Consider the following 25,992-nt stretch of genomic DNA (forward strand, 5'->3'; position numbering starts at 1 on the left):
TGAATTCCTACTTGTGTAGTTGTGTCCCCAGCTCCCCAATCAGACGAATCCCCAAAATGGTAGGCTTATTGAGTCGACAATCTAGCCATTCTCACCTATACAAATCAAAGGATCGCCTTCATAGGCAGGAGTTCACGACTCACTTAGGATTCAGGTCATGTTATCTATGGTCATCCTGGTGAAATGTAAGTCTCTATTATAAACGACGTTATATAATGAGACTAAATATTTCGTGGTCTGATCTTATACATACTCCTTTATAATATCCCCACTCACATGTCTATACATGAATGACTAGGATCAAATCATTAGTAGCACTTTACAACAATTGTAACACCTACAAAGTAGGTCATACTCGTAGTGTCACTATGATAAAATACCTAGTCTTATTCATCTACTATAGACCATTTAGGTTATCACTTAAATATGATCCATCCGTATTTCCCTACATACATGTTTAAGCTACAAGTTAACCTTGGATGTTAGTTAGTTAATGTAACTAAAATATGGAATAAAATATCATATATGTTATTAAATAAACAATGAGTTTGTACAAAACATTTACAAACTATAGGACCCTACGGGATTTAGAACATTAATCCCAACACCTTTAAGTGTAACGAAGAACATAAAGACGTTAATAGGAAGTAATGGTATTTAAAAAAAAAAATCGAAGAAAAAAAGACCAACACAGTCCAACTCAAATTATAGGAATTTAAAATGTAACTACCATGTAAGATATAAAACCAATCTTTTTCTTTTTATCTATTAAAATTCTAAACTTAAAATTTATGTCTCATAAAATCTAAACGAATTTGAATAAACTAAAAGTTAATTAAATTATTGATTTCGAAGTTAGAATCGATTCTCCCATTTATTTATATATAAAATGCAATATAAAAAAATTGGGCATTAATAAATTTTTTTCCTCCCATATGCGAAGTGGGGCCACGACGCTAAATGCCTCTCTTTTTCTTACAAACAAACTTATCACAGTTTACAGTTCATACTTCTTCTTCAAAGCTCTGATTCTTCTCTTTCTCCCTCACCATTTCCATTAATTAACAATCCTCAAATCCTCCTCCTTGGATTTTAATCCTTGTTTTCACTCTCAGATCTACCACCCACCCACCTGTCTCTTATACACATCTAGATGTGTATAAGAGACAGCTCCACTCCTTTCTCCTTGTTTTCTTTCCCATTTCATTACAATGGTGCCCTTTTTCCTCTTCATTTTCTTCTACTTCACGACCCTTTTCCCCTCTCCACTCGCCGTCGCCGACCTCACTACTTGCTCCGGCATAGTTCCCATGAAGTACCGGAACGACAAGATTTCCATTACCGACTTTGGAGGAATCGGCGATGGCCGAACATTGAACACCAGAGCCTTTCGAGCTGCGATTTATCGGATTCAGCATTTGAGAAGAAGAGGGGGTACTTTACTTTACATTCCTCCAGGGGTTTACTTGACGGAGAGCTTCAATCTAACTAGCCATATGACTCTGTATCTTGCTAAAGGCGCTGTTATCAGAGCTGTTCAGGTATCTAACTTCTCTCTGAACTAAATTTCATTGTTCTTTCCCTAGTTTATGATTTGTATGGTTGTTCTTGTTTAGGGTTTGTTTTTTTGATTGGTAATTCTGATATTGAGGTTGTTTTTGTTGGAGAATTATTAGTGGTTTTCAAATTAGGGGATTGGGATTTATGAGAATGAAAGTGGGTCCTGAATGGAAATTGCAAGAAGTGGTGGGTTGGGTGGGTCTTTGATTAAGCTGTGGCATGTGCATCCACTCTAAATTAATACCCATTATGTATGATTGGACCCTTGACAGGCTGTTCTTTGTCTGCCTCTGATGCTAACTTTTAATTAGATTGTGATCCTATTTTAGTTGATTGGTCAATTCATAGTTCAGATTGCTAATTTGTGATTGTTATTCTGCTGATCTGGACATCAATTTCAAGTAAACAAAATTGGTTGTCAGTTAGTTCAAATCTCTAGTGTGTAAACTATGTCAAAACATTGGTGAGTTCTACTTAACTTACAATGATAATGACAACATTGTTAACTAGTGATAGTAATTACTTGTCTTAAATCTATTAGGATACCACCTAACATGAAAACTATAAAATCACAATTATTGATACATCAATAGAAGTTACAATATACCATATCCTTTCGAGAGAACTACTCTCTCCAAGTTTCACAATGGAAGCTTTCACAAAAAATGATCTCCTAAGATCCCGAACTCCGTTTATTTCTAATCATGTCACTCCTATCTAATTACCCATATGCCCTTACTAGTACCCTCACAAGATCATGTCTATTTCAGCCAGCGGAAACGGAAATAGGGTCTAATATATGCCGTTTGATTCTTTCCTTAATCTTTTTGAAATTAGACATTAAGAAATTTATGCCAGAATTTCAAATTAGAAACTGTGCATGTGTTGTTAGTGTCTAAAAGTTGACTCATCTATGGTTACTAGCCTCCAACAAACATTCTTATCTGGTGGGTTTTTGTGTATGCCAATGGATGGTCAGTTTAGTGGGTGCAAGATCATGGGTCTAAAATATTTCATCATTCCTACTATTGTCTCTACTATCTTTCCTATTAAGTGATTTGCTGCAGATCACGAGACTTGTTCAACCTCTGTAATTCTTCTCTTTTGCTAAATAGCTAAAGTTTCTTTTATTTTACCTTGCATTATTTAAATTTCTTAGTAAGCTTGTTGTTTTTGCTTGATTTTCCAGGATTCTTCAAATTGGCCTGTAATAGCTCCATTGCCATCTTATGGAAGAGGGAGGGAGCGCCCTGGAGGAAGATATGTAAGCTTTATCCATGGAGATGGTGTTCATGATGTAGTGATCACTGGTATAAATCTATTAAATTATTTTATATATGAAAGAAATAATTTCCTTACTTGTGTTGTTCTTGGAAAAGTTTTGGATATTTATAGCCCGAGTAAAATTGTTGTCATAGGTGAGAATGGGACTATTGATGGCCAAGGTGATGCCTGGTGGAATATGTGGAGGACTGGAACTTTGAAGTTCACTAGGCCTAATCTTGTTGAGTTTATCAATTCTTATAATATCATCATTTCCAATGTAATGTTCCTGAATTCCCCGTTTTGGAACATTCATCCTGTTTACTGCACGTAAGAACTAAAGTTTATCTTCAATCTTGTTACAGCTTCATATTTCTCCCACCGCAGTTGTATAGTTCTATCTTACATTTTTATCTTCTATTGCAGAAACGTTGTTGTCAGATATGTCACGATATTGGCTCCTCGTGATTCCCCCAACACCGATGGAGTCGATCCAGGTGCACTTTTGGATCCTTTGATGCTCCATTGTTCTGATTACAAGAACTAAACAAACTTGTTAAAACAAATGCTAATTAAACCGTGTTCAAAATTCTCATCATATTAGCTTTGTATATCCTTGAAAGTAACAAAACTTGCAAACTGATGTCCATGTCCACAGATTCAAGCAATAACGTTTGCATAGAAGATTCCTACATTTCAACTGGAGATGATCTTGTAGCTGTGAAGAGTGGGTGGGATGAATATGGCATCGCTTATGGTCGCAGTAGTTACGACATTACTATCCGAAGAGTTTCAGGGTCTAGTCCCTTTGCTGGAGTTGCAGTAGGAAGTGAAACTTCCGGTGGAGTGGAAAATGTATTGGCAGAACACCTGAACTTTTACGACATGGGAGTTGGTATCAACATCAAGACAAACATCGGAAGGGGAGGATTCATAAGGAACATAACAGTGTCCAATGTCTACATGGAGAGTTCAAGAAAGGGTCTAAAGATTGCTGGTGATACTGGAGATCATCCCGACGACAAGTATGACCCGAATGCTCTTCCGATTGTCAAAGACATCACAATTAAAAATGTTTGGGGCGAGAACGTACAGCAAGCAGGTTCTATATATGGCTTGAGGAACTCTCCATTTACTGGTATATGTCTTTCGAACATCAACCTTCGTGGTGCGAGAAGGCCGAGATCAGTACCGTGGACTTGCTCGTATGTAAGTGGTGCAGCCCTTTTGGTTAGTCCATGGCCGTGCTCGGAGCTCACCAGCACACAGCAAGATGGTTTGTGCTCTGATAACTTCTAAATACATGTACTTTGTATATTTTGTTCTTTAAACTTGTGAAATTTTCACTCTCAGTTTGTAGCATCTATATTTCATTTGCCTGGCAAGTGTTTATGGTGTTCAATATCATAATGGAAGTATTGAATTTATTAATTATGAAACTTTTAAAATTTATTGAAAGTTAACTAAATTTGGACTCGGAAAGTGAGACTAAACTAGAATGAGATTTAAAATATAGGGGCTAAAGATGGTATTTTAATCCAAGAAAATTCAAAACTTTTTTCTAAAATGTTGTGCACTGTGGAATAAATCGGTTTTTGTTTTTGTTCTTCTTTTCGTCGTCAAATAACAATCATAAGAAAAAGAAAAAAAACCATAATGTCAAAATTGATTTTTTTGAAAATTGAATTGACCACTCTATTCAAATCATTAGAAGAATTGACTATTTTTGACTTTATAAGAAGATACTCAACAGTAGTTGGTATGTATTTTTTTCCCTTTAGGTTGAAAGTTCTTTCATATTTTACTTATACTAAATAAAACGAGAAAAAAATCTTAGTAAATGAATAACCTTCCAAATTAAACTAACAAGTTTGACCATTTCGTCGATTACTTTTTCTAATTCAAACTTGCAACTTTCCTATCAATTTGAATATAATTTAATTAATTAAAAATATATACGTTTAATTAAGAAATTAGAGATTCAAATCAACTTCATATTGAACTCACAGAGAGAGAGAAAAACAACTTGCATCCCATGATTAAATAGAAACCTAATCCAAAGGCATAACTGAAAATTTTAATAATTTAACAGAAAATCAACTATTAGCCGAAATTTTGTGAAGTAAATAGGTGTTTCCTTGTGGGCTGGGCTTCCAGATTGAAAGCCCAATATATTTTGGGCCTGAGTGGGCCGGATGACATAGGAGAGTGGAAGCTTACGCACGAGGATGAACAATTCTACTCGTCAATGTCATCGTTCTCAGTTTGGCGCCAAAGTTAGCTCTGTTCTGTGGGGTTTATTATTAGGGTTTCGTTGATTTTGGTAGGGATTAGGTTTCATCAATGGCTTCCTCACCTCCTTCTAAACGCCGTCGTAAAAGCCTCACTGTTGATGGTACCTTTGAGACCTTACTTGCAACTTCTTCCTCCGTTAATCGATTGTCCCCTGTCGTCGTTTTCGCTCACGGTGCTGGTGCCTCTTCTTCTTCTGAATGGATGATCAGGTCTTTCTTCTCCTTTTATCTCTTCTCTTTAATTTACTTCATGAACTATCACAAAGTGACAAGGGTGATACGAATTTAGCGTTCAATTTTCATAGTAGTTAACATTAATGGGGATAGTTGTTCGTTGAGCTTTGCTGCTGTAGTTTACTGGCTTTTGCTTTGCTCTCTATGGCTTATCTTTCAGAATTCATTTGTTTTTATCGTGAAGTCCCATAAGGGTTGAATTCTTCTTCAGTTGTGGATGGATATTGGGAAATCTTGCCTGGGATTTCTAGCTGAGTGGAATTCTTTTTCTGTATTTTTTACCGTGTTTTCTAAGCCGTTTCTTGTCTCTTCTTTAAGATTCAAATTGTTGCATGGTTGGCTTTTATCCTGTATAACACTTTTGACCAATTAGTTGACTTATGAAGACTAAAATTTCTTGATTGCATCCAGATGGAAGGATATGTTAGGCAAGGCATTGCATGCTGTTGAAGTTGTCACCTTTGACTATCCATGTGAGTGCTCAACATTTAACAATACATTGATATAGGATTGTATACCGTTTGCTATATTACTAGGTATTGGAACATAATGAATTTCAAAATTGGTTATTCAAAATTATGAGTTTTGACTTGACAGATATTTCTGGTGGAAGGAAATCTCCTCCCAAGGCAGAAAAATTGGTTCCATATCATGTAGAAATTGTCAAAAGGACGATTGCAAAGTATCCTGGGCACCCTTTGATTTTGGCGGGTAAATCAATGGGTTCGAGGTAATAATTTTTTGTTTGCTTGCAATCATCAGTTTGCTAATTTTGTGGAGTTCTCTTTAGCATCTTCTTAAGTATGAAAATTTGAAATATGTCCAAAATTGTATTGTTTTGGTCGCCATACATGGAATAAACTTCTCAAGTGTTTTTCTTTTTACGAGAATTTTGATTTCTTCAGATACCCTATTGAAATGAATGAAAATATCCCTGGTGACTTTTGGGACTAATTCATTTTTTACTTCAAATTTTTTCAATAATATATAACTTTGCAACATTCAACTTCATTCATATATAATAGGTGTGAGATTTTCTGTCATGTATGTGGTTTTTACTTATTTTATTTATTCGCAGAGTAAGTTGCATGGTAGCTTGTGAGGAAGGCATTCATGCTTCTGCAATTATTTGCTTGGGGTATCCCTTGAAGGTTTGAGATTATTTTTGCATATCAGATTGAAAAAGCCTTTCAGGCTTTAGGGTAAATAAACTGATTTTGAGTTGTGGTTTTTGTTGCATCTTGTAAATGGTTATCTATAAGTATGTATACTAACAGTTATGGTCATAACAATCCTGGGACAGCCTTAACTTTTCAATAAGGAATTTTAAATGGGTAAATAAACTTGTCCTTCTAGTTCAGATGTGCAATAAGTTATTGACAGAGGACTAATATATGTTGGATGTGGACTCATTCTGAAATTAAAGTGTTTGGGGATAATAGCTGTCAGTCTTAATGGGTTTGGAAGATCTTTACGGTTAGAAATGGCAATGAAGGTGACATTTTACGCTGTACGAATGAATCTTCAAGCTTGTGCCTACTAATCATGTAAAGTTGCATATTTAGGGCTTGAAAGGGGATGTGCGAGACCAGATGCTGTTGCAAGTTACCGTTCCTATCATGTTTGTACAGGTACCTCATCTCTACACAACTTACATCAACAACTGAACAATGTATGCTGTAATATTCTCTTCCGGAAGATATGAAGCATAACTCGCATCTTCTATTGCAAAGTAATACTATAGCCTGGATTTACCTTGGTTCGACGAGGGATCATTAACTATTGTCACCCAAGCTATTTAACTGTTCTCATGCTTTGTTCTGAATGGCAAATATTTTTGTGGCTCGCCTTTGTCGTTTGGACCATGGGTTGCGTTTGAATGTTTACTATCCTACACCCAATATTTGAGCACTTTGCATAGTGAACACTGGTATAGATGGTCGATGATAGAACTTAAATGAAACATAAACAATCATAGACACTTGAGAAATTTGATTGATGTTCAATGATAGCATTGTGCAGTATTTAATCTCATCATTGTGCCATTCAGGGTAGCAGGGATGCTCTATGTCCTTTAGAGAAGTTGGAGGATATTCGGAAGAGGATGAAATCAATCAGTGGATTACATGTTATTGATGGTGGTGACCATTCTTTCCAGATTTCAAAGAAATACCTTCAAGGCAAAGGTTCGAGTAAAGACGAAGCCGAAAATCTTGCTGCTCAGGCCCTTGCCACTTTTGTTTCTGGGTTTCTTGGATGGCTTTAACCAAAGCTTCATTTTCCTTGTACAAATGTGTCTTTTTAGAGGTTGATTTTGTAACATAGACGGTTGTAATGTCAACTTATAAATTTGCATCTTAAATTATATATGCTAGTTTTAATACCTCCCCTTTCTCTTTTTAGTTAGTTTTGGTCAATAGGGAACTCATTTTCCTTTACTGTTTTGTTTAATTTCATCAATGAAATTTCAATCACTTTTATTCTGGGTAAAAGTAATGTTACGTTGACAAAGTACATTTGAGGTTGACAAGCATGGAATGAATCGCGAGAGGTACAAGCATGGAATGAATCGCGAGAGGTTATTTCAGAGGAAGAACTACTGACTTTCACTTTTTGAAATGGTAGTTGGTGTTTTATCCATTGAATTATGTATGAGTTTACATATTCACGTGCTTTTAAACATTAGCTATTTCTCGATAAAAGAACAAGCTTGCTGATAGATAATATTTGTGTGCTTATGTGTATTGTTTGAATTCACACACAATGATCTAGTTTATAACATACTTTTCATATTGATGACAAAGATAGGAATACAGAAGCTTTATTTCAAACAAGGAAAATAGGTAGAATTGAAGTCTCGTAAATTATCATCTTTATTCTATATTGTGCATCTTTATCTTTGCTTCACTCAAATTCTTAGTAGTAGTAGTTTGGAGGCATCCACATTGTTCCTTCAATCCATTCACCTTCCTTCTCTCCCTTTCAGTTCTGCAAATCCAGGCAAAGGAATTACATAAGAGAAAATACAAATCAAATAAAAATTTTACGAAAAGATATTAACTCTAATGTACTAGATCCTATCAAAACTTTGAAGTTGAGTGTGCTTGAACTAGCCGATATATATTAAAAATATATAGATGATCATTTGGAAACTTCTTATTTTGCACTCGTTTAATGGTTACTCTTCACCACCCACACTACAAGAATAACTACAAACACCATAGCATAACTCATGAAAACCATAGACGTCACATTTCAACTAGATTCAAGATCAACGGTGCAAATCAACGGTGATAACTCATGTTTCCATAGATGAACAATCCAACACTTGGTGAATTCTATTTCACGATGATAATAAAACCCGACATGAAATATATATACATCGGAGAACTCAAAATAAGAGAACTGAAGCAATAAAATTAAACTTACCTTCTTGTTATGATGGGGTTTGTCACATTCATTTTCACTGTCGCTACTATCGCTGCTGTGGTCAGAAAAGGCATCCTTGATTTTATGCAACAAACCCCCTTCTTTATTCTTGTGATGTTCCTTCTTCTTCTTTGACCCAGTTGGCTTGCAGTGGCTGGCATTGGCAGAGTGGTGCACCGGCGCTGATGCCAGTGGAGCCTGGCCGTGATGGTGGCCTTTGAAGACGCCTTTGATCTTGTCGGAGACGTGGCCGCCGAAGCAATGGTGATGTTGTTGGTCATGCTTCTGCTGGTCATGGTCAGCTGGTTTGTTGCATTGCAGAGATGCCATTGATGCAATAGAACTTGGAGCTTTTTGTTGAGACTTTTAAAGATATTTGGAAGGAGCTGCCTGCTAATACATTTCCAAGTTTGGAGGGCTTTTATACTCTTCAAAAGTGAAATTGATAGTGAACTCCATCTTCAAATTATTCCTTTTTTTTTTTTCAATAAACTTACTTTTGTGATTCATTTTTTAGTTGATTTGATAGGTTATAGGAATTTTTTGTATATAAGCATATCATTACTCATGAAAAATCAAAATGTACTTTTATCTCTTAGACATTACCATCTTGTATCAATTTTAAAGTTAGAGATTCAATTTCTCCATCCCATATTATCAAAAAGAAGAAATAAAAAAGTAATTGATGAGTTTTTTTTTTTTTTTAATTGAGAATAGGAGGATTTTAAACCACAGACCTTGTGGTTAGCAACACACTAGAATGCCAATTAAGTTATGCTCGGTTTGGAAGTCATTGATGAGTTAAAAGGCATATTTGGAAAATTTTATATTAATCTTTAGTATTTTTAATAAACCATCTTTCTCAAATGTCATTTCGTGTTTTTCGAACTTTAAAAAGTGTTTAATAAATAAAAAAAGGTATTGATTTTATGTCTAAAAATACATATCTACATGGACTTTCAATTTTGTGTCCAATAGATTTTTTACCTATTAACTAGAATTTTTTTAAAATTTTTTTGAATTTATTGAACACATGGTTTGAAAGTCAACTACATTTTAATAAATACAAAATTCAAATTTATGTCTAATAGAATGTTTAGTTTTAAAAAAATGTTGGACATATGTTATAGACCTATAAAGAACAACAATAAAAGTTTATGGACCTATTTGATATTTCTAAGTTCATGAAGCTTACACACAAAATTTAAACCACAACGATTGTATCTTAAACTTATAAATATATTTTTTAAAGTTGAAGGACGATCTATTAGATAGATAAATAAATGTCCAGGAACTAAATTTGTAAGTTACGTCACGAGTAAAATTAAAAAATTTTAAATATTAATTGGAAATTATTTTAGAAAATTAGGACTATTTTGCATATAAAGTCAATAAAGTCACATCAATCAATATTCAAATGGGCTAAAAAACAGTTTTCACATCAACTAAAACAAGACTGCCTATCTCAATTTATGGAGATGAAATCAGATTCTTCTTTTGTGAAAAAAAAAAAAAAGAATAAAGGATGAGCTGTGTTTATCAAAATTGAAGTGACCTTCAGAATTTAGGAGAAAATGTATCTTATGCTTATAGATTGATCCCATAATTTTAGATGTATTTATCTCCATAAGTTTGAAAATTTATCAAGTTTGTATGCGTTAAATATAAATACAATAAGCTTTGGTTGTTATATAACAACGGTTAAAGTATTGACCATCAAAAGTATAGTTTCTTAATTTTCTTTCTCAATTGAATATGTGGAGTGAAAGATTCAAATTTCTAACTATTTGATCTAAAAACATATGTCTTAACCAGTTCAACTATACTCAAATTAACATAATTTTTTTTTAGTTATATGATTTTAAGGCTTGACATGATTGGTTTACTAATACTTAAATTTAGAAAAATTTTTAAATGTGTTTTTGCTATTGTTAGTTTGTAACCATCTAATAATTATTTTTCTCCTTTTTATTTAGAATATTGAATTATTTCAATAAAAAGGCAATGGAAATAGAATATATGCCCCAAAAAGAAGACATGGGAGGGATTCAAAGAAGAAGAAAAAGAAAAATATAATGAGAAAAGATGGGTATTAATTGACTTGCTGCTACAAGAGACAAATGCATTCTCATTCAGAATCAAATGCTTTACAAGCTAGATTTTTTTGCCAACTTATATAAATAATGTATATGGTCCTAATTCCCACCCTAAATTAAAGTTAAATAAAAAAATAAGAAGTAAAAAAGGGAATAAGCCAAAAACAAACATCAAAATGAAAATATAGTGGTCAAAATATGTTTAAACAATAAAGAGAAGGTTAAATTATTAAAAAAAAAAAATGTCCGTAAATTGGGGTTGCTTTCAATTATACTTCTAAACTTTGACAAATTTCATATATAGATGCTACACGTGTCTTAATTTTTCTTGCATAAATATGTTTAGATTCGTTCACGGTAGCAGATACGTTGTTTTTACCAATTTATTTAATGACAAAAACTTGCAAAAGCTCTTTTGAAATAAATATCAAACTTCAAAGATAAAATGTGATTTTTCGAATTTCAGAGGAAAGTTTGTCTTCTCTATATTTTAGAATTCTTAATAAAAATTAATGGCATGGCGATCAATTGCTTCCACTAAGAATTCGATCTCTTCTATTACTACAATGCATGCAATTTAAAACAAAACTTAGAAATAATTTAACTTCAAATGAAAATTTTACTAATGAATATTTTCGCATAAAATAACAGTTAAAAACTTTACACTTTTTAAGGATGCAAATACTAAAAATTTTCTGTTAAAACATTTAAAGACTATCAATTAATGCAATAATTGAAACTAACCTTGTAGTTGAGGGGTACTTTTTGATAATTTAATCCCAAGAAAGTCGTTTACACAATGTTTGGCTCATAAGTTAAATTTGTATATTTTGAAAAATGAACATATTTAAGTCTAATTTGATACGTCGATTTATTTATCTCATACCAATATTTTGCTAATTCGATGTGTTACGTAAACTCCGTTTGGTGCACAAGTTTAAAATCTTAAACCTGAGGATTAAACTAAGAGGTTTAGGTAATTTGGGTTTAAGAAAACTATGTTTGGTGCAGATTTTGGAAGCCTGAGTTTAAGAAGTCTGTGTTTGGAGTGCAGGCAAGTAGCCTGGGAGTGTAGATCTATAAATATTTAGTTTGTAAAATATTTTCTTGTATTTAATCACCGGTTAGATTTTAGATTAGTTTAAATTTTTCATCTTAATTATTTTAGTATAGTTAAGTTTAAAATAAACTAAAAAAATTAGAAGAATATTTTTTTTAAAAAAAAATTGAAATAGAGATTTTGACTAAAATTATAATTTTATTTAATCTATTGTTTTAATAATTCGATATTTTAATTTTATTAGATTTTAAAATAAAATTTCATAGACTTTTGTTACTTTAACTAATTTGAAAATGATCATTTTTTTAACCATAATATACTAACTTAAAATTGAAATAAACTAGTATTTTAATATTAAATTCAATAATTGAAAAACTATAGTTTTTTCTTATCAAATTACATTTGAAGAATAAAAAATCATAAATTTTGAGTTTTAGTTTTTATTTGGTTGCTAAGTTGTTTTAAATCTTTTAAATTTTCGTTTAGAAATTGATTCTGAATCTAAAAAAAAAATAAAACGCTATTAAATTAAATTAGAGCTTTCATACATATATAGTTCTACACATATAACCTAAAAAAATATAACTATACAATTGTAATCTATTGGCATGTTTGGAATGACTTAGAAAAAAATATCTTTCAAAAATTCATTTTTAATTAAACACTTTTGATAAAAACTAATTAAAATAAATAAAAATAAAAATAAAACATACATGTATTGCAATTCTTTCTTAAAAGTGCTTTTATATACAAAATTATCTAGTTTATTATATACTAAGAGTATTTTTATTAATGTTTTTCAAGATTGGTTGGTGGCGGTCACCGAAGGTGGCAGTTGGAGGGTGGCCAACGGAGTTGGTGGCCGGAATTTTGCCAGTGTGGGGGAAGGGGGTTGCTAGAAGTTGGTCGATGGTGGTTGAAGTTGGCCAATGGCGACTGGAGGTTGGCCGACGACGGTCACTAAGGTACATGAATAATTAATTAAACTCTTTAATTACATTATTCACCATTAATTACATTATTCACCATTAATTACATTATTCACCATCTGTTAACTGTCGGGCACTCCACTAAAAACCAGCTGCACTCTTCGTACTACAGATATATTTCTGTGTCCATTGGATATAACCAATCAACAGTACAATGACCTTTCACAAATTGCTCGTAAGTACAGCTAGGCCAAATTACCGTTTTGCCCCTGTAGTTACATCTAACTCGTAAGGTTCCACTGATCCATCTAATGAATAATAGATCATAGTCCTACTATGACTAAACCCCTCTTGGGCAAAGAGAGAGTGTGGCGCCACATTGTTCAAGACCCGTAATCAGCCCTTAAGGGAGCAATTTATCTACTTATCCCTGCTTTGGGGAAGGATTGAATTCCATCTTGTATAGCTGTGTTCCAGCTCCCCAATTAGACAAATCTCCAAAATGGTAACCTTGTTGAGTCGGCGATCTGACCACTCTCACTCATACAAATCAAATGACCACCCTCACAGGTAGGAGTTCTCACTTAGGATTCAGGTCATGTTACCTATGGTCGTCCTAGTGAAATGTAAGTCTCTATTATGAATGGTGTTATATAATGAGACTAAACATTTCGTGGTCTAGTCTTATACAAACTCCTTTGTAAAGAATATCCCTGCTAGCATGTCTAATACATGACTAATCAGAATCAGATCATTTGTATAACACTTTACAACAATTGTAACACCTACAAAGCAGATCATACTCATAGTGTCACCAAGATAAGGTACTCAGTCTTATCCATCTACTACATATCATTTAGGTTATCACTTAAACATGATCCACCTATATGTCACCACATACATGTTTAAGTTACAATGATAATCTTGGATGTTAGTTTATTAGTTTGTGATTAATGCAACTAAAATATCACATATTTTATACACAAAGTGAATAAAATATCATATATTTTATTAATCATATAAAGAGTTTTTTCATATAATGTTTACAAACTATAAGACCCTACGAGATTTAAGACATTAACTCCAACACGACATACTTCCTAGATTAAATTAGGAAAAAAAATAGAGAGGGGTAAAAAACAGAGAGATGGGTAATCCATAGGTTTGAATAGTAGATACTATTTAAACCCACAGGAAAAGGATGTAGTAAGCCAAAGCTTCCTAAATTCAAGCCCAAAATAAGAGTTGGACTTAGGATGCTTAACTCATCCAATCCCAACCGTTGAAACAAACACCCCCTAAAGTTTAATGATATGCTGGTTTGATGTGATACACTATTTGTTACAAATCAAATGTCTTGAAATCTTATTTTGTTGGTTAAACATTTACGTTTATTTCATTCTGAAATCTCAACCATTTTGTTTGTTTCAAATTTTACCTAAAAAACATTTTCGTTGTTGTCATTATTTTATATATATAAATAAATAAAATATTATTTTACGGAGACCTAATATAGAGATGCATTAGGTTTACTTACATAATGAATAAATAAATAACTACATCAACAAATATATGAAGTCACATGTGGTGATAAAAGGTATTCCAAATTCAAAATAAAGTTCTGCCAAATAATAAATGAAATAGAAATTCACGTAAAATATATAAAAGTTTAAAAGCGTAGAACAAAATATTTGAAATTTAGAAAGTAAAGAAAATTCAGAGATGAAAATAAATAAAATTTGAACCTACAACAAATATAAGTTACACAAATTTAAGTTTGTATAATAAACTCTTTCACACAATTCAATACAAACCATACACCGTAGGAAAAAATTGCATAAAGCTTTCACAATGTCGCTACAATATGGATAGCAATGTATGCGATAGGAACGGAAAAATACTTCAAATTCATATCTAGTAATTATTTAGGAGCATAATCCAATAGTAAAAATAATCACATTTGACAGTTTCATTGAATAATTGTATTATAAAATATAGTTCAAATGGCCGTTATACTGTGATGCTATCGACCTTTACGGTGTCTTCTTTTAGACTTCAACCAAATTTGAATCAAAGAGTCCAATTTGACCCGACCTGACTAAAGAACAAGATACCCAACACTTACACTCCTCAAAGTCAAAACAGTAGGCCTTGTCCTCATCAACCTTTCAGACCTAGTATCAACGGACAAGCACAACCAACTGTTTCTACAAACAAAATGGATCGGTTTGGTTTGATTTTTGATCAAAATTTACATCGTACCCGCATATTCAAATTTTCATTTTTACCCATAATAAAAGGTAATATTCTCTTTTTTCACAGTGGCAGAAACTCTAATGATATATAGAAAAAAGTAAAAGAGTAGAGAAGGGTCAAGTGGGTCAAATATTTGAAGCTTGATAACTACAAGTCAATGGCTGATCAGTTGTTTGCTTGTTTGGTTACACTGGTCGTTCCAGTTTAGTTCAGAGAGCTAGCTGCAGCTAAGGGAAAAAGAAACAACCAATCTTCCACAAATAAATAAGCAACAAATCTTCAGAGAAACCGAAACGAGATTTCATTCCCCATCAAAAGAGTTGCATTCCGTGGCAATGGAAATCGAAGCTAAGAAGACAGCGAAACAGCCACAGAAACAGTCCAAGAGAAGGAAATCGAACTCAGAAGGTGTCCTGATTTTTCTTGTTTTGCTGTCATGGTTACTGAGAACCTTTTTGGTTGGTAAAAGAAGTTGTTATAGTTTCTTCTTTGTAATGTGTTTGTTTTGTAGAAGTTACCAGTTTGGAATGGGAGGTCATTCAAATCAGTGACCAGGAGGAGGATCTCATTCATAGAATGCACAGGCTTGTTGGAGACAGGTTCTATCTCTCCCTCTTTAAAAATGGTTCTCTTTTTCTCTGAAAATTTTGATGTGATTCTCTGCCACTCTCGTTCTGAACATGCTTTACTACTGTTACATCGAACTTCAGGTGGGATTTGATCGCTGGACGAATTCCAGGACGGACTGCAGTAGAAATAGAGAGGTTTTGGATATTGAAACATGGTTCCTGAGCCATTTATACTTTCCTAAGTCGGTTTCAGATTCAAATGCTACATACAACTCTCTCTCTTTCTCTCTCTCTCTCTATCTATCTATAGTAAAAGAAAGAATACTTACTACGGCTCTGCAGATGTTCAAACAACTCAAATTCAACTTTTTAAAGGGACTTCATTCCTCTGCGTGTCCAATCCAAATTCACATGTATCTGAACAAACTAAAATGAAAGCTCACTTCTTTAGAAGAGACTAAATTGATATTAATGGATCATTTGTTTACAAATAATCTCAAACAGTGAGCTTGTCCAAAAGAATCCGAAATCAAGTGACAAATAAACGCTAACAATGATCATGTGAATCAACAATTTGCCCAACAGAGGGGAAGGAGCAAAACTCGAGCATGGCCAGAGTTCAATATATTTAGCACTTTTTCTGAACAATGTGAGTTTTTGCACTCATATTAACATAGCAAAATAAAAGAAACACCAAAGAAATTTCAACAATGGAACACTTGTAGAACGGCGATCATCAATTCTAGCTCGCAGTCACACTACTATAATCATGTAAAATAAGCTTTGGAGCAACTGTGGAATGAAGAAAAAGAGAAACAATGCTTTGCAAATATCATTTTGAAGCGGACAAGTGAGGAAAGTTATGCACTACTTGCAAGAATCAACAAATTCATAGACGACAAACTGCATCTGACAGTTCGAAAACTGAGTGAGATCTATGTAAGATACACCACCAAAGAATGGTTTATTTAACCCATGATCATCCATGTGGGAATTGGCTCTGCAGCAGTAGAAGAGCTTTGCTCAGAAAATTATAGGCATATTTTTGGATTGTCTTCCAAAAGGTAAATGTTCTTTCTTCAAACCTCAAATCCAATCAAATACAAAAGATATGATTGGAACTAAGAGACAGTTCTGTAGGAGCTTAGAATAGTTCCTTGTAGCTACTGTAACTCAGGTCACAGAGATAAGTTCTTAATAAAAAGCAATGACCAGAGGAAAAAAATGTGTACAATAGACATTAGCATGGCTGCTGCAGTAAAAGCATCAAAGTAGTCCACAGTGGAGAATTTTATTGAAACCTAAAAGACCTTAATATTGTGCAAATGCTAAGAAGTTAGCCAAAAGCTTCCACAAAGAAAATACAGGACAGATTCACAATTATAGTGGTTGATCAGTGAAAATTCATACAACTCAAAGGGGCAGTTTATATAACAGTAGAGGAGAGAGAAAAGCGAGACTCCACATTTCTAACATTGCTCGGCCTTTCGTCCTATATGTACCGGGCCACGCCCATGGAAACAAATATTTCAACAAAAGGTTGGGAACATATAGTCACTATTTATCTAACACAGCCTTCTCTTTTTCCAACTCTAGAACAGGTGAGGATGTAGAGTTTTCAGCCTCCCCATATTTCCTAAGAGCTCCTCTCAAACCCAACACAATGAATAGATTTGTCAGAGTGAGAAGTGATTCAGCCCCTCCATGTAACCAATCAACATTAGACAAGGAAGTTCCATAATGAACCTTTGCTGTTCCAAGAGAGCAAAACAATTGGTATTTAAGCAATTTGGCCATTTATGAAAGAAAAAGAAAGCAATGTGAATAGAAAATGGTGTTTGATGATGAATAATTACCATATATTCCAGCAGGGACTGCAGAGTTGTAGCCAGCATGAGTTGAAATCAAGTAGTTATCAGCAATAAATAATAGGCATCAGGATAAAAATTTCCATTAAAAAGCTGTTAATAGAATTATCATAAATAAAATCAACCCCATACAGAGTTGTGGTATTTCAACCAGATTTGGAGGAAGTTCATGTGAAAGAAACCAAAAATCAAAATGGAAACTAACAGAAAAATTGTGCTGATAAGGGAAAAAATTACAATATCCCAAGCATTTGGAGAGGTTTGAACTCCTCAACAAACCATTTCTGCAAACGGTCTACTCCAAGTTCTCCCTAACCCGCTCTATATACAACCACCTTTTTCCAAACAACCCATTTCCTAATAACCAATGATTGAAATGTCCGTCAGTGTATCCATAAAACAGAGGGCTCGATGTCAATACTAAAAATCAATTGATATCTTTGATATCTTTGTTAAATACACATAAAACATAAAAAATATGTTTTATTAATCTAAATATGAATATGAATACTAATAACCATATCTATAACTAAGTTTTAAAATAAAAACAACTTAATCAATAATTTGAATAATTTTTATATATTTGTTGATTGGCCAAAATATCCATCGATGTCAGATATTTTATCGTCATATCCGTAAAATCAAAATTCCAATATGAATATTGACATAATAACTAATATGAACCAATATGAATTATTATCATCCCAAGGTCAATGGTTTGATAGCACCCCACAATTCCACCATTGTTGAACTCAAACAGAAGAAAAAGCGCCAGTATGCAAATGATATTTCTAATATATATCCCAACAACATTTCAAACACTGTGCTTACTGTTTTGAAATCTGTAACAAAATGGGTACAATGGGTAGACGTATCCTAGTCTAGCAATCCAAAACTTCAAAATCAGTGGGAATCCATCGACCCACAAGCCAATTGCATTAAAATTTAAGAAGTCGTGCCACTCATTTCAATGGATTATTGACACAAAAGGGAAATGATTATCCATATCGAACCGTAAATCAAATTAAAAACGAAAACAAAGGAGATGGGAACTCACTGGTAGCACCCACAAAGGCAAGCAAGAAATAGAAACCGAAGAGAGTGAGCTTGGGAGCCGTCTTTGATTTGGTGATGAAGTACAAGAAACCAATGTAAGGAAACAGGGAAAAAGCAAAAATCTGGGAGGCTATGCTCTGAGAATCGATGTTGGGCGCCCATGGATCCACAGGCAAAATTGCCCCACAGATAATCCCGTTTCTTTTACTGTTGAAGCTTCTGTTTCTAAGAGGGTGGGGCTTCATTGAAACCCTGTGTGGGTTTGCTCCAACATTGAAGGAGGAAGAAGAAGAACTCAGAAAAGTTGAGACGAATGAAGAGGTTGGAGGTTGACGAAGAGAACAGAGATGGATTATCATCTTTGGAAGGAAATGGGATTGATTTCTATGTTTTGGTCAATTGGGTAGTTGAGATTTGCAGCCCCAAAGCTCCAAACTACAAGGATTGGTTCATGTGCAGTAAAGAAAAATCCAGAAAATGATTTTTGGGTATTAAAATTGGAGTTAAAGGAAAAATAGGAGGGTTTTATTGGTTTTAACTTTTGAGTATTAAGTATAAATTTGCTTGAATATTTCTTTTATTAAATTATAATTATAATTTTATTTAACAGAAATTCATTAAAGCCCTCGAACAATCCAAGAACCAAACATCAATCTCTCCCGGGGATGAGTGATAAGATAAAAAGAGGAAAAAACTCTCTCCAATAGGAGAACGTTCAAGAAAAAGACAAAACTACTAGATTATGGACAACTTTGTTTTTCTCTTCATAAATTTTACAAAAGTTAGAAACATTTACTAAGAAGTATGATTAGAAAGATAAATCTCAGGTAAGTCAGAATTCTCAAGATTCGATAGTTTGATAAACATTAAATCTGGTTCTACCTTCATTGGGAGTTATGCCCATTCCAAGAAATCATGATGTATTTTAAGCCATCAACAATGGCTTCAGCTTCTACCAACTAATTGATAGATATTGGGATGCAACCACCCCAATAGGACGACCATTACAATCACGAATAATCCGATCGGTCCCACTACACGGAGTGCTCTTTGACCAAGTAATCCTCTTTTAGCGGCTTCTAATGACTAACATGTAGATAAATGCTCAAATTGGTTTTAGGAAGAGCAATTTCCTCTTTAAAGAAAAAATCTCTAAAGCTTTTTCCACGGGAAGATTGCTAACTTGAGTATCAAGAGGAGCATGGTTAAAACTAATTGTGCTACGATAGCTCCAAACACCTTCCATCATATACACGATTTCTGCCAAATCTTCTTTGTTGTTGGATTTACGTGGACAATCCCAATACTCCATCAGTTTCCTAAAACCCCCCTCCCCAAAACACATCAACATTGGAAGGAAAGTAAAACTTCCATAAGTTCTTAGTCATTTTGCATACCCAAATCAAAATTTAATTGTATTTTGCTTCTAAAATATAGGATTATAAATATGAGGTTAGAAATTTGAACTTTCGACTCTAAGCCTCAACTATTGCATGCTACATAAATAATAGGTGATCCAATTACGATAAGAAGATTTCAAGTTGCTATATTGTGAGTGAATGTACCTTTACGATTTTTTTTCAAACTCAAAATTAATTAAATAGAGTAAAAAATGTGCACTTTTGATTCATACATCATGCCAAGCTATCATTGATGTAAAGTTTTGGTTCATGATTCAACAAACTCGAATTGAGGCAACAAAGTGCACTTTTTGGTTGAGTTGGTCTCTTGGTCCATCTTGATACATAAATAACTTATATTCTCAGAACATGACATCTATATTTTTTTATAGGGTTCCATGGTTNTATATATATATATATATATAAAAGTGCGAATAACATCTATCATATAGTATGTGTTTTCAAATTTTATTTGGTTTATGGAAAAAAAATCAATACTACAAAAAACTTTAATTCATCCATTTTTTTCTCAAGTGTAATGAAATTGATAGTCTTTCGAGAATATATATCAATTATGTATAACTACAAATCAACCAGCCTTAGCTTTTTTTTCTTCTTGATCTTGAGGTTTGGTTTTCAATTAGTTCATTCATTTCCTAGAATATTTCTAAAGTAAGTCATCAATAAAAGTAAATCAATACCTTAGATCAATTTAAGAGTGTGTTTGGGCTAATCTTCATAGTTCTTAGTAATTGTAGTTGAGAAACGACCCTTTGGTCACATGTTCTCGTTCTTTTTTAAACTATATTTCTTTTCTTTATCGTAAATGCAATGTTCATCAAAGTTTGGTTTTACTATCCAATCTTTTGATAAGATTTCCTACTAAGATAAATTCATATAGGATTTTAATGCGTGCTTATAAAGTGTGAGCCATTTGTGCCACAATTTTTTACTCAACTGTTTGATCCTCAACGCAACAAAACTTGAATCCAGCTAAATAAGGTGCACTTTAGATGATACCTTGCATCAAACTCTCTTTCACGCAAAGCTTGAGTGAAGTTTTGGTTCATATATTACATTAAACTCTTTTTTATTTAGTTATGATTTGGTCTATGGACTAAAGAAAACTCACATGGAAGGGTAAAAAAAAAGATGTGTTATGACTACTTGAATTCAAAAAATAAAGTTAAGGGTATTCAAATACTAATAAAATTGTTCTTTAAAAAGTAAAAATACTCTCAAATGTGATTTTAAATTTTGGAAACCACTTTTAGTTCTCTAATCAAACGCCATAAAATTGACCCTCGACGAATCAAATTAAAAGCCCACCCTTATTCAAAAATCAAAATTAATTACAAACACTTCATTAAAACACCATTTTGGGAAGAAAAGCTTGCTTTAAAATGAGGACAATGGTTTTAAATGATTCTAATTAATATCTTTGATGTATATAAATGAAACATGGAATTGGTTGTGGGGTTTTGATTTAAATTTTGCATTAATAAAAATCACGAGAAACAAGTGAGTGAGTTTGGTAGAAAAATTTAAGTACATACCATCACCTTTTTTTCATCTTTACTGCCATAAATATGCTCTATGTATCTTTCACATCATAAAATTTATAAAGTCATAAATTTGATTTCTCTATTCTTTTACCTATTGCAATATTGAATTTAACCTTTCACAAATGTATTCATTAAGTCTATTCATAATTATCATTAAAATATAAATTCGTTAAAATTTTAGATAAAAATAAAGGCTTGAAACAGATATGGTAGTGACCTATAGAATGGTGTGGTGGTGTTCTCGAGTCTCAATTTTTATTTTTAAGTCATTGTCAGATTATTCAATTTTTCTAGAAAATTTCTAATATTACGAGAGTATCATACCCCATTTGTTCACGTTATAGATTTGGATCATATATTAATATCAATGAGTTCCACTTTATTTTTTGTATATCAATCACAAGAAATTAGTTCCCCAGTGATTGTGTTATGTGCACCAGTGGAGTTGAGTCTATGGATCATTTAGGCCCCATTTGATGATCATTTTGTTTTTGAAAATTAAGCCTATGAACACTACTTTCACCTCCAAACTTCTTCCTTTGGTATCTATTTTTCAACAATGATTTAAAGTAATATGTGTGTGTCCATAGAGGTACCTTGCATCCTCTACGGGCATGGTTAGTCAGATTATCCAATATGATGTTTTTCTTTGTTGGTGTAAGTGACTTGGAGCTTCTATTAAGGATACTCAAGAGGGTTTTTATCCTTAGAATCTTTTTTTCCTTGAATTGTGTTTGTTTTATCTTAGGCATGTTAGGTAGATTTTCGTTATTATTCTTTTCTTATCTATTTTTGTTGTGTATTGTTTGTGCCTTGACCTCAAACTATGAGATCCATTTCTCTTTTCAGCAATTCAAAATGATGTCAAAAAATAATAATAATATTTAATAAATAAACATAAAAACATTATCAATTTTTTTAGTACAACAATTGTGGGATGAGAAATCGAACATTCAACCTTTAGAAAGATATCATACCAATTACTGTTGAACTAAACTCACTTTGATCCGTGGTAAAAAAAATTCCCCTTCTACTTCTCAATTTTTGTACATCATTCTAGTGGTTTCTATTTTAAGTGTCACACCATTATAAGGCTTTATTAATGACAAGTTTCATGCCATATTTGTAGCTGTATATGTAATAAAGAAGCGTCTCAAAATAAATAACAAATAAATAAATAAAAATGTATTAAAGAAGAAGCTTCCTTCATTAAAGCTTACCTAAAATAATACTGCTCCATCTTCTTCGCAATACTTTGCCCCTCTTCTACGAAATTCTTGACACCTAAGAGAGTGTGCAAAAAAGACGAGACTTTTTTCTTTCCTAATAAAAGAAGGTTAAAATCAATTTCTTGTTGTTTAGACTTGGTCCATGATGTTTTCACACATTATTTATGTATAAGTTTATTGAATTTATTATCTATATGATATTATATTTCTGTTGACATATCGATATTTTCACATTTCCATAAATTCAATCGATAAGAAAAGTAAATCGACATTTCCATTATATCATTGAAAAATTCAAAATAAGCAACAAAACATCACTAGTATAAATATAATACATTAACTTATCAACTTTATAAAAAATATGAAAAAACAAACTTAATTTTAAGTATATTAAAGCTATTTTTTTTTCAACTTCAAGTCTTCACGTCATTATCATACAAGGATTATTTTCTCAAAGAAAAATTACATTAAGTCGATCAAAGATGTTTATTTTTAATGTCTTTTAGTTTTTAGCTTATTCAATCAATATCGAAGATTATATCTTGATTTTGAATTGCTAAAGTATAAGATTGACAACTTAGGTGATCTTATTAATTTGGAACACTCTTATTTTAGTTAAGGACAATAACTAAGTGTAGATCTATTACATACTAAAAATAAAATAAAAATAATTCAAATTTATTATAAAAAAATTATCACATGTCACGTTATTCATTGTTATTGATTTCAGTTAAATTGTACAAAGATGGACTACGCTTTAAGTTTTTTCTTTAAGAAGATGTAAAAATACAATATAAACTTACGTATATAAAATTTGGATATGATAAACTCGTCTCAAGTAAACATGAAAATAAAAACATGCTTTTAACTAACTAATAGTGAACAAATTTATCTAAATTATGTTTAATCTTTACGTTTCTCACACATCCATTAAATTTTCTCTTTCCTCAATTATTCAATCTAAATCTTCATTTTTTGTACGTAATTAAACAAATTTTCCACATAAGAGATGTTTTTGAGTCGTGAGCAATCAATTCTTTTACTTATTTTCTCTCACTTTTCTATTTGTTTCTAATTACCAGAAACGGAAATAACTTTCCAAATAAAATTTCTGCTTTCATTTATTTTTCATTAAAAGAATTTAAAAAATAAAAAACCTATAACTTACGCCTAAACTTTTTTCTTTCTTTCTTTCTTTCATTTTAATATTAATATATCATTTATTTTCAAATTTTTAACCCTTGCATTTAAGAAAAAAATATATTTTTATTACTCAATCAATACTCATGATTAAAGTAATTGATATTATTAAAAATAAAGGCTTGAAACAGTTTTAATATTGTATAAAAGCAAACTAGTCATATTAATATGGTTTCTTTTTCAATTAATATTAATTTCAAGTTATTTAGATTATAATATTTTTTTGAACAAAGGTATTAACATATTATATTAAATAAGAAGGTAAAGGGATCAAACTTGATAATACAAGTACAATATCAATTGAGCTACACTCATGTTAGCTAGATAATAATACTTGCAAATGAGAATTTTAAATAATTAATTACAGATATGTCTAACATGTTAATATAGGTTCTACAAAGTCTTACAATTAATCTCTCAAAAACAAAAATTCAATTTACAAAAAAAAAAAAAAGATAATTGTTAAAAATTATTTATTAAAAATTTTAACTAATTTACCTATATTCTAAGAAGGCTCCTTCATTCAAGCACAAGAAATACCCATAGAAGTGGCCGCCGTGAATCTCTCGGACGCAGTCCGTCGAACCAAAGAAGCAATTTCCGGCGAAAATCCGGCAAATCCAACCTCCGGAATCTTAGAGAGTGAATTCGCCTCATCTTCATACAGAACATAGAATCCAGAGTCGAGTCGTTCCGGATTAAAGCTAGGGCTGGAATTCGGCTTGTGCCTGAAAACCGACCGGAGAAATTTGTGGAGAGACCTGGAAATCTTGGAGGGCCTTTTGGAGGGCGGCGGTGGCGGAGGTGGAGGAGAAGGAAGAAGGCAGCGGCGACCAGGGAGATGAGGCATGGACAGAGTTCTTGAAGCAATAGCGGAATCGAGTTGGCGTTTGAGGGAATTAAGTTCGAAGGAATCGTAAAGGGAGCTTCCGCAGTCCCAAACGACGGCGGATTGAGACGATTTAGATTTGTTGAATTTAGGGCTCGCCATTTTTGCCGGTGAGGAAGAAGAAAAACAAGAAACAGAGTGGTGATTTTTAATGACGGATGGAGAAAGAAAGAGACGCGTTGGGTTTGGAAGGAGAGATCAGAAAATGGGTTTTATTTTCACACACTCCATTTCTCTCTGCTATTTATTTCCATTCTCATCATTGACTTCTCTCCTAAGACCCTCCCTCCTTCCTCTTTTTCCAAATTAGAATAAGTATCAATTTAAATTTAAAATTAATAATTATATCAATTTAAATTTTAAACTTTTGGATTGTATTAATTTAAACCCTAAACTAATATCAATTTAACTAGTATCAATTTAAACCCCGAACTTCTATAAGTATATCAATTTAAACCCTAAACTTTTAGAAATATATCAACTTAATTCTTAAACTCTTCATTATATTTTATTTTGATATATTTATAAATGTTCAGGATTTAAATTGATATATTTATTAAAATTTAGAGTTTAAATTGATATATTTATGAAAATTCAGGATTTAAATGGATATAATTATTAGTTTGGGGTTTAAATTGATACAACCCCAAAGTTTAGATTTAAATTGATACGATCTCAAAGTTTTAGCAATATAAAATTATAAATTGATATTTACCCTCCAATTTATTATTACTCTCTACTCTTTTTTTATTTAATTTTAATTGGAAAACCTAATCTCACTTCAAAATCGATAATATAAGTTTTATATATTCACATTGACTACTTCTTTATCCTTAAATCGACGTTTAGGATGATAATTTTTTGCTTTTATTTTTGACAATATGTAATTATGGAGTGAAAATCAGACCTCAAATTTTAAAGTTTGTAGTATAAATTATGTTAAGGTTGACTTTAAATAGTAACGGATATCCAACTATATTTTTGATTGGCTACAACCTTTAAATTTTTTAAATAGTTTTTAATGTGATCTTAGTAAAATATAATTTAAATTATAAATTTTAGTTCGTAATCTTTTTTTAAAGAAATAAGGTTTAC

At 32.2% G+C, this 25,992-nt stretch overlaps 6 protein-coding genes across 7 annotated transcripts; 3 read left to right on the forward strand and 3 right to left on the reverse strand.

Annotated features, from left to right (window-relative positions):
* The first annotated feature begins 1,176 nt into the window (after positions 1-1,176).
* Positions 1,177-4,262, forward strand: LOC120068434 (probable polygalacturonase). Its single transcript, XM_039020201.1, has 5 exons — positions 1,177-1,541; positions 2,750-2,870; positions 2,979-3,153; positions 3,250-3,320; positions 3,482-4,262. The coding sequence occupies exons 1-5, from the start codon at positions 1,212-1,214 to the stop codon at positions 4,120-4,122; spliced, it is 1,338 nt and encodes a 445-aa protein (XP_038876129.1). The 5' UTR covers positions 1,177-1,211; the 3' UTR covers positions 4,123-4,262.
* Positions 4,263-5,058: 796 nt separating this feature from the next.
* Positions 5,059-7,831, forward strand: LOC120067845 (KAT8 regulatory NSL complex subunit 3). The gene is made up of 6 exons (XM_039019446.1): positions 5,059-5,327; positions 5,763-5,824; positions 5,949-6,081; positions 6,430-6,502; positions 6,917-6,982; positions 7,402-7,831. The coding sequence occupies exons 1-6, from the start codon at positions 5,167-5,169 to the stop codon at positions 7,615-7,617; spliced, it is 711 nt and encodes a 236-aa protein (XP_038875374.1). The 5' UTR covers positions 5,059-5,166; the 3' UTR covers positions 7,618-7,831.
* Positions 7,832-8,068: 237 nt separating this feature from the next.
* LOC120067846 lies at positions 8,069-9,181 on the reverse strand. Its single transcript, XM_039019447.1, has 2 exons — positions 8,781-9,181; positions 8,069-8,339 (listed from the first exon to the last, which is right to left on the reverse strand). The coding sequence occupies exons 1-2, from the start codon at positions 9,108-9,110 to the stop codon at positions 8,334-8,336; spliced, it is 336 nt and encodes a 111-aa protein (XP_038875375.1). The 5' UTR covers positions 9,111-9,181; the 3' UTR covers positions 8,069-8,333.
* A 6,275-nt stretch (positions 9,182-15,456) lies between these two features.
* Positions 15,457-15,913, forward strand: LOC120067001 (transcription factor CPC-like). Its single transcript, XM_039018348.1, has 3 exons — positions 15,457-15,529; positions 15,633-15,720; positions 15,832-15,913. The coding sequence occupies exons 1-3, from the start codon at positions 15,457-15,459 to the stop codon at positions 15,911-15,913; spliced, it is 243 nt and encodes an 80-aa protein (XP_038874276.1).
* A 1,035-nt stretch (positions 15,914-16,948) lies between these two features.
* Positions 16,949-19,116, reverse strand: LOC120068528. Of its 2 annotated transcripts, none has more exons than XM_039020332.1 (3): positions 18,616-19,116; positions 17,547-17,606; positions 16,949-17,441 (listed from the first exon to the last, which is right to left on the reverse strand). In XM_039020332.1, exons 1-3 carry the CDS (start codon positions 18,971-18,973, stop codon positions 17,248-17,250), a joined length of 612 nt encoding a protein of 203 aa, XP_038876260.1. In that variant the 5' UTR covers positions 18,974-19,116; the 3' UTR covers positions 16,949-17,247. The 2 variants fall into 2 exon arrangements, with proteins under 2 accessions (XP_038876260.1, XP_038876261.1); XM_039020333.1 differs by having other exon boundaries at positions 16,963-17,441; positions 17,547-17,564; positions 18,616-19,109.
* A 5,159-nt stretch (positions 19,117-24,275) lies between these two features.
* Positions 24,276-25,154, reverse strand: LOC120067824. The gene has a single exon (XM_039019417.1). The coding sequence runs from the start codon at positions 24,997-24,999 to the stop codon at positions 24,532-24,534; it is 468 nt and encodes a 155-aa protein (XP_038875345.1). The 5' UTR covers positions 25,000-25,154; the 3' UTR covers positions 24,276-24,531.
* Positions 25,155-25,992: the final 838 nt, after the last annotated feature.

The sequence above is a fragment of the Benincasa hispida genome, chromosome 12 (genome assembly GCF_009727055.1).
Source record: "Benincasa hispida cultivar B227 chromosome 12, ASM972705v1, whole genome shotgun sequence".
NCBI lineage: Eukaryota > Viridiplantae > Streptophyta > Magnoliopsida > Cucurbitales > Cucurbitaceae > Benincasa > Benincasa hispida.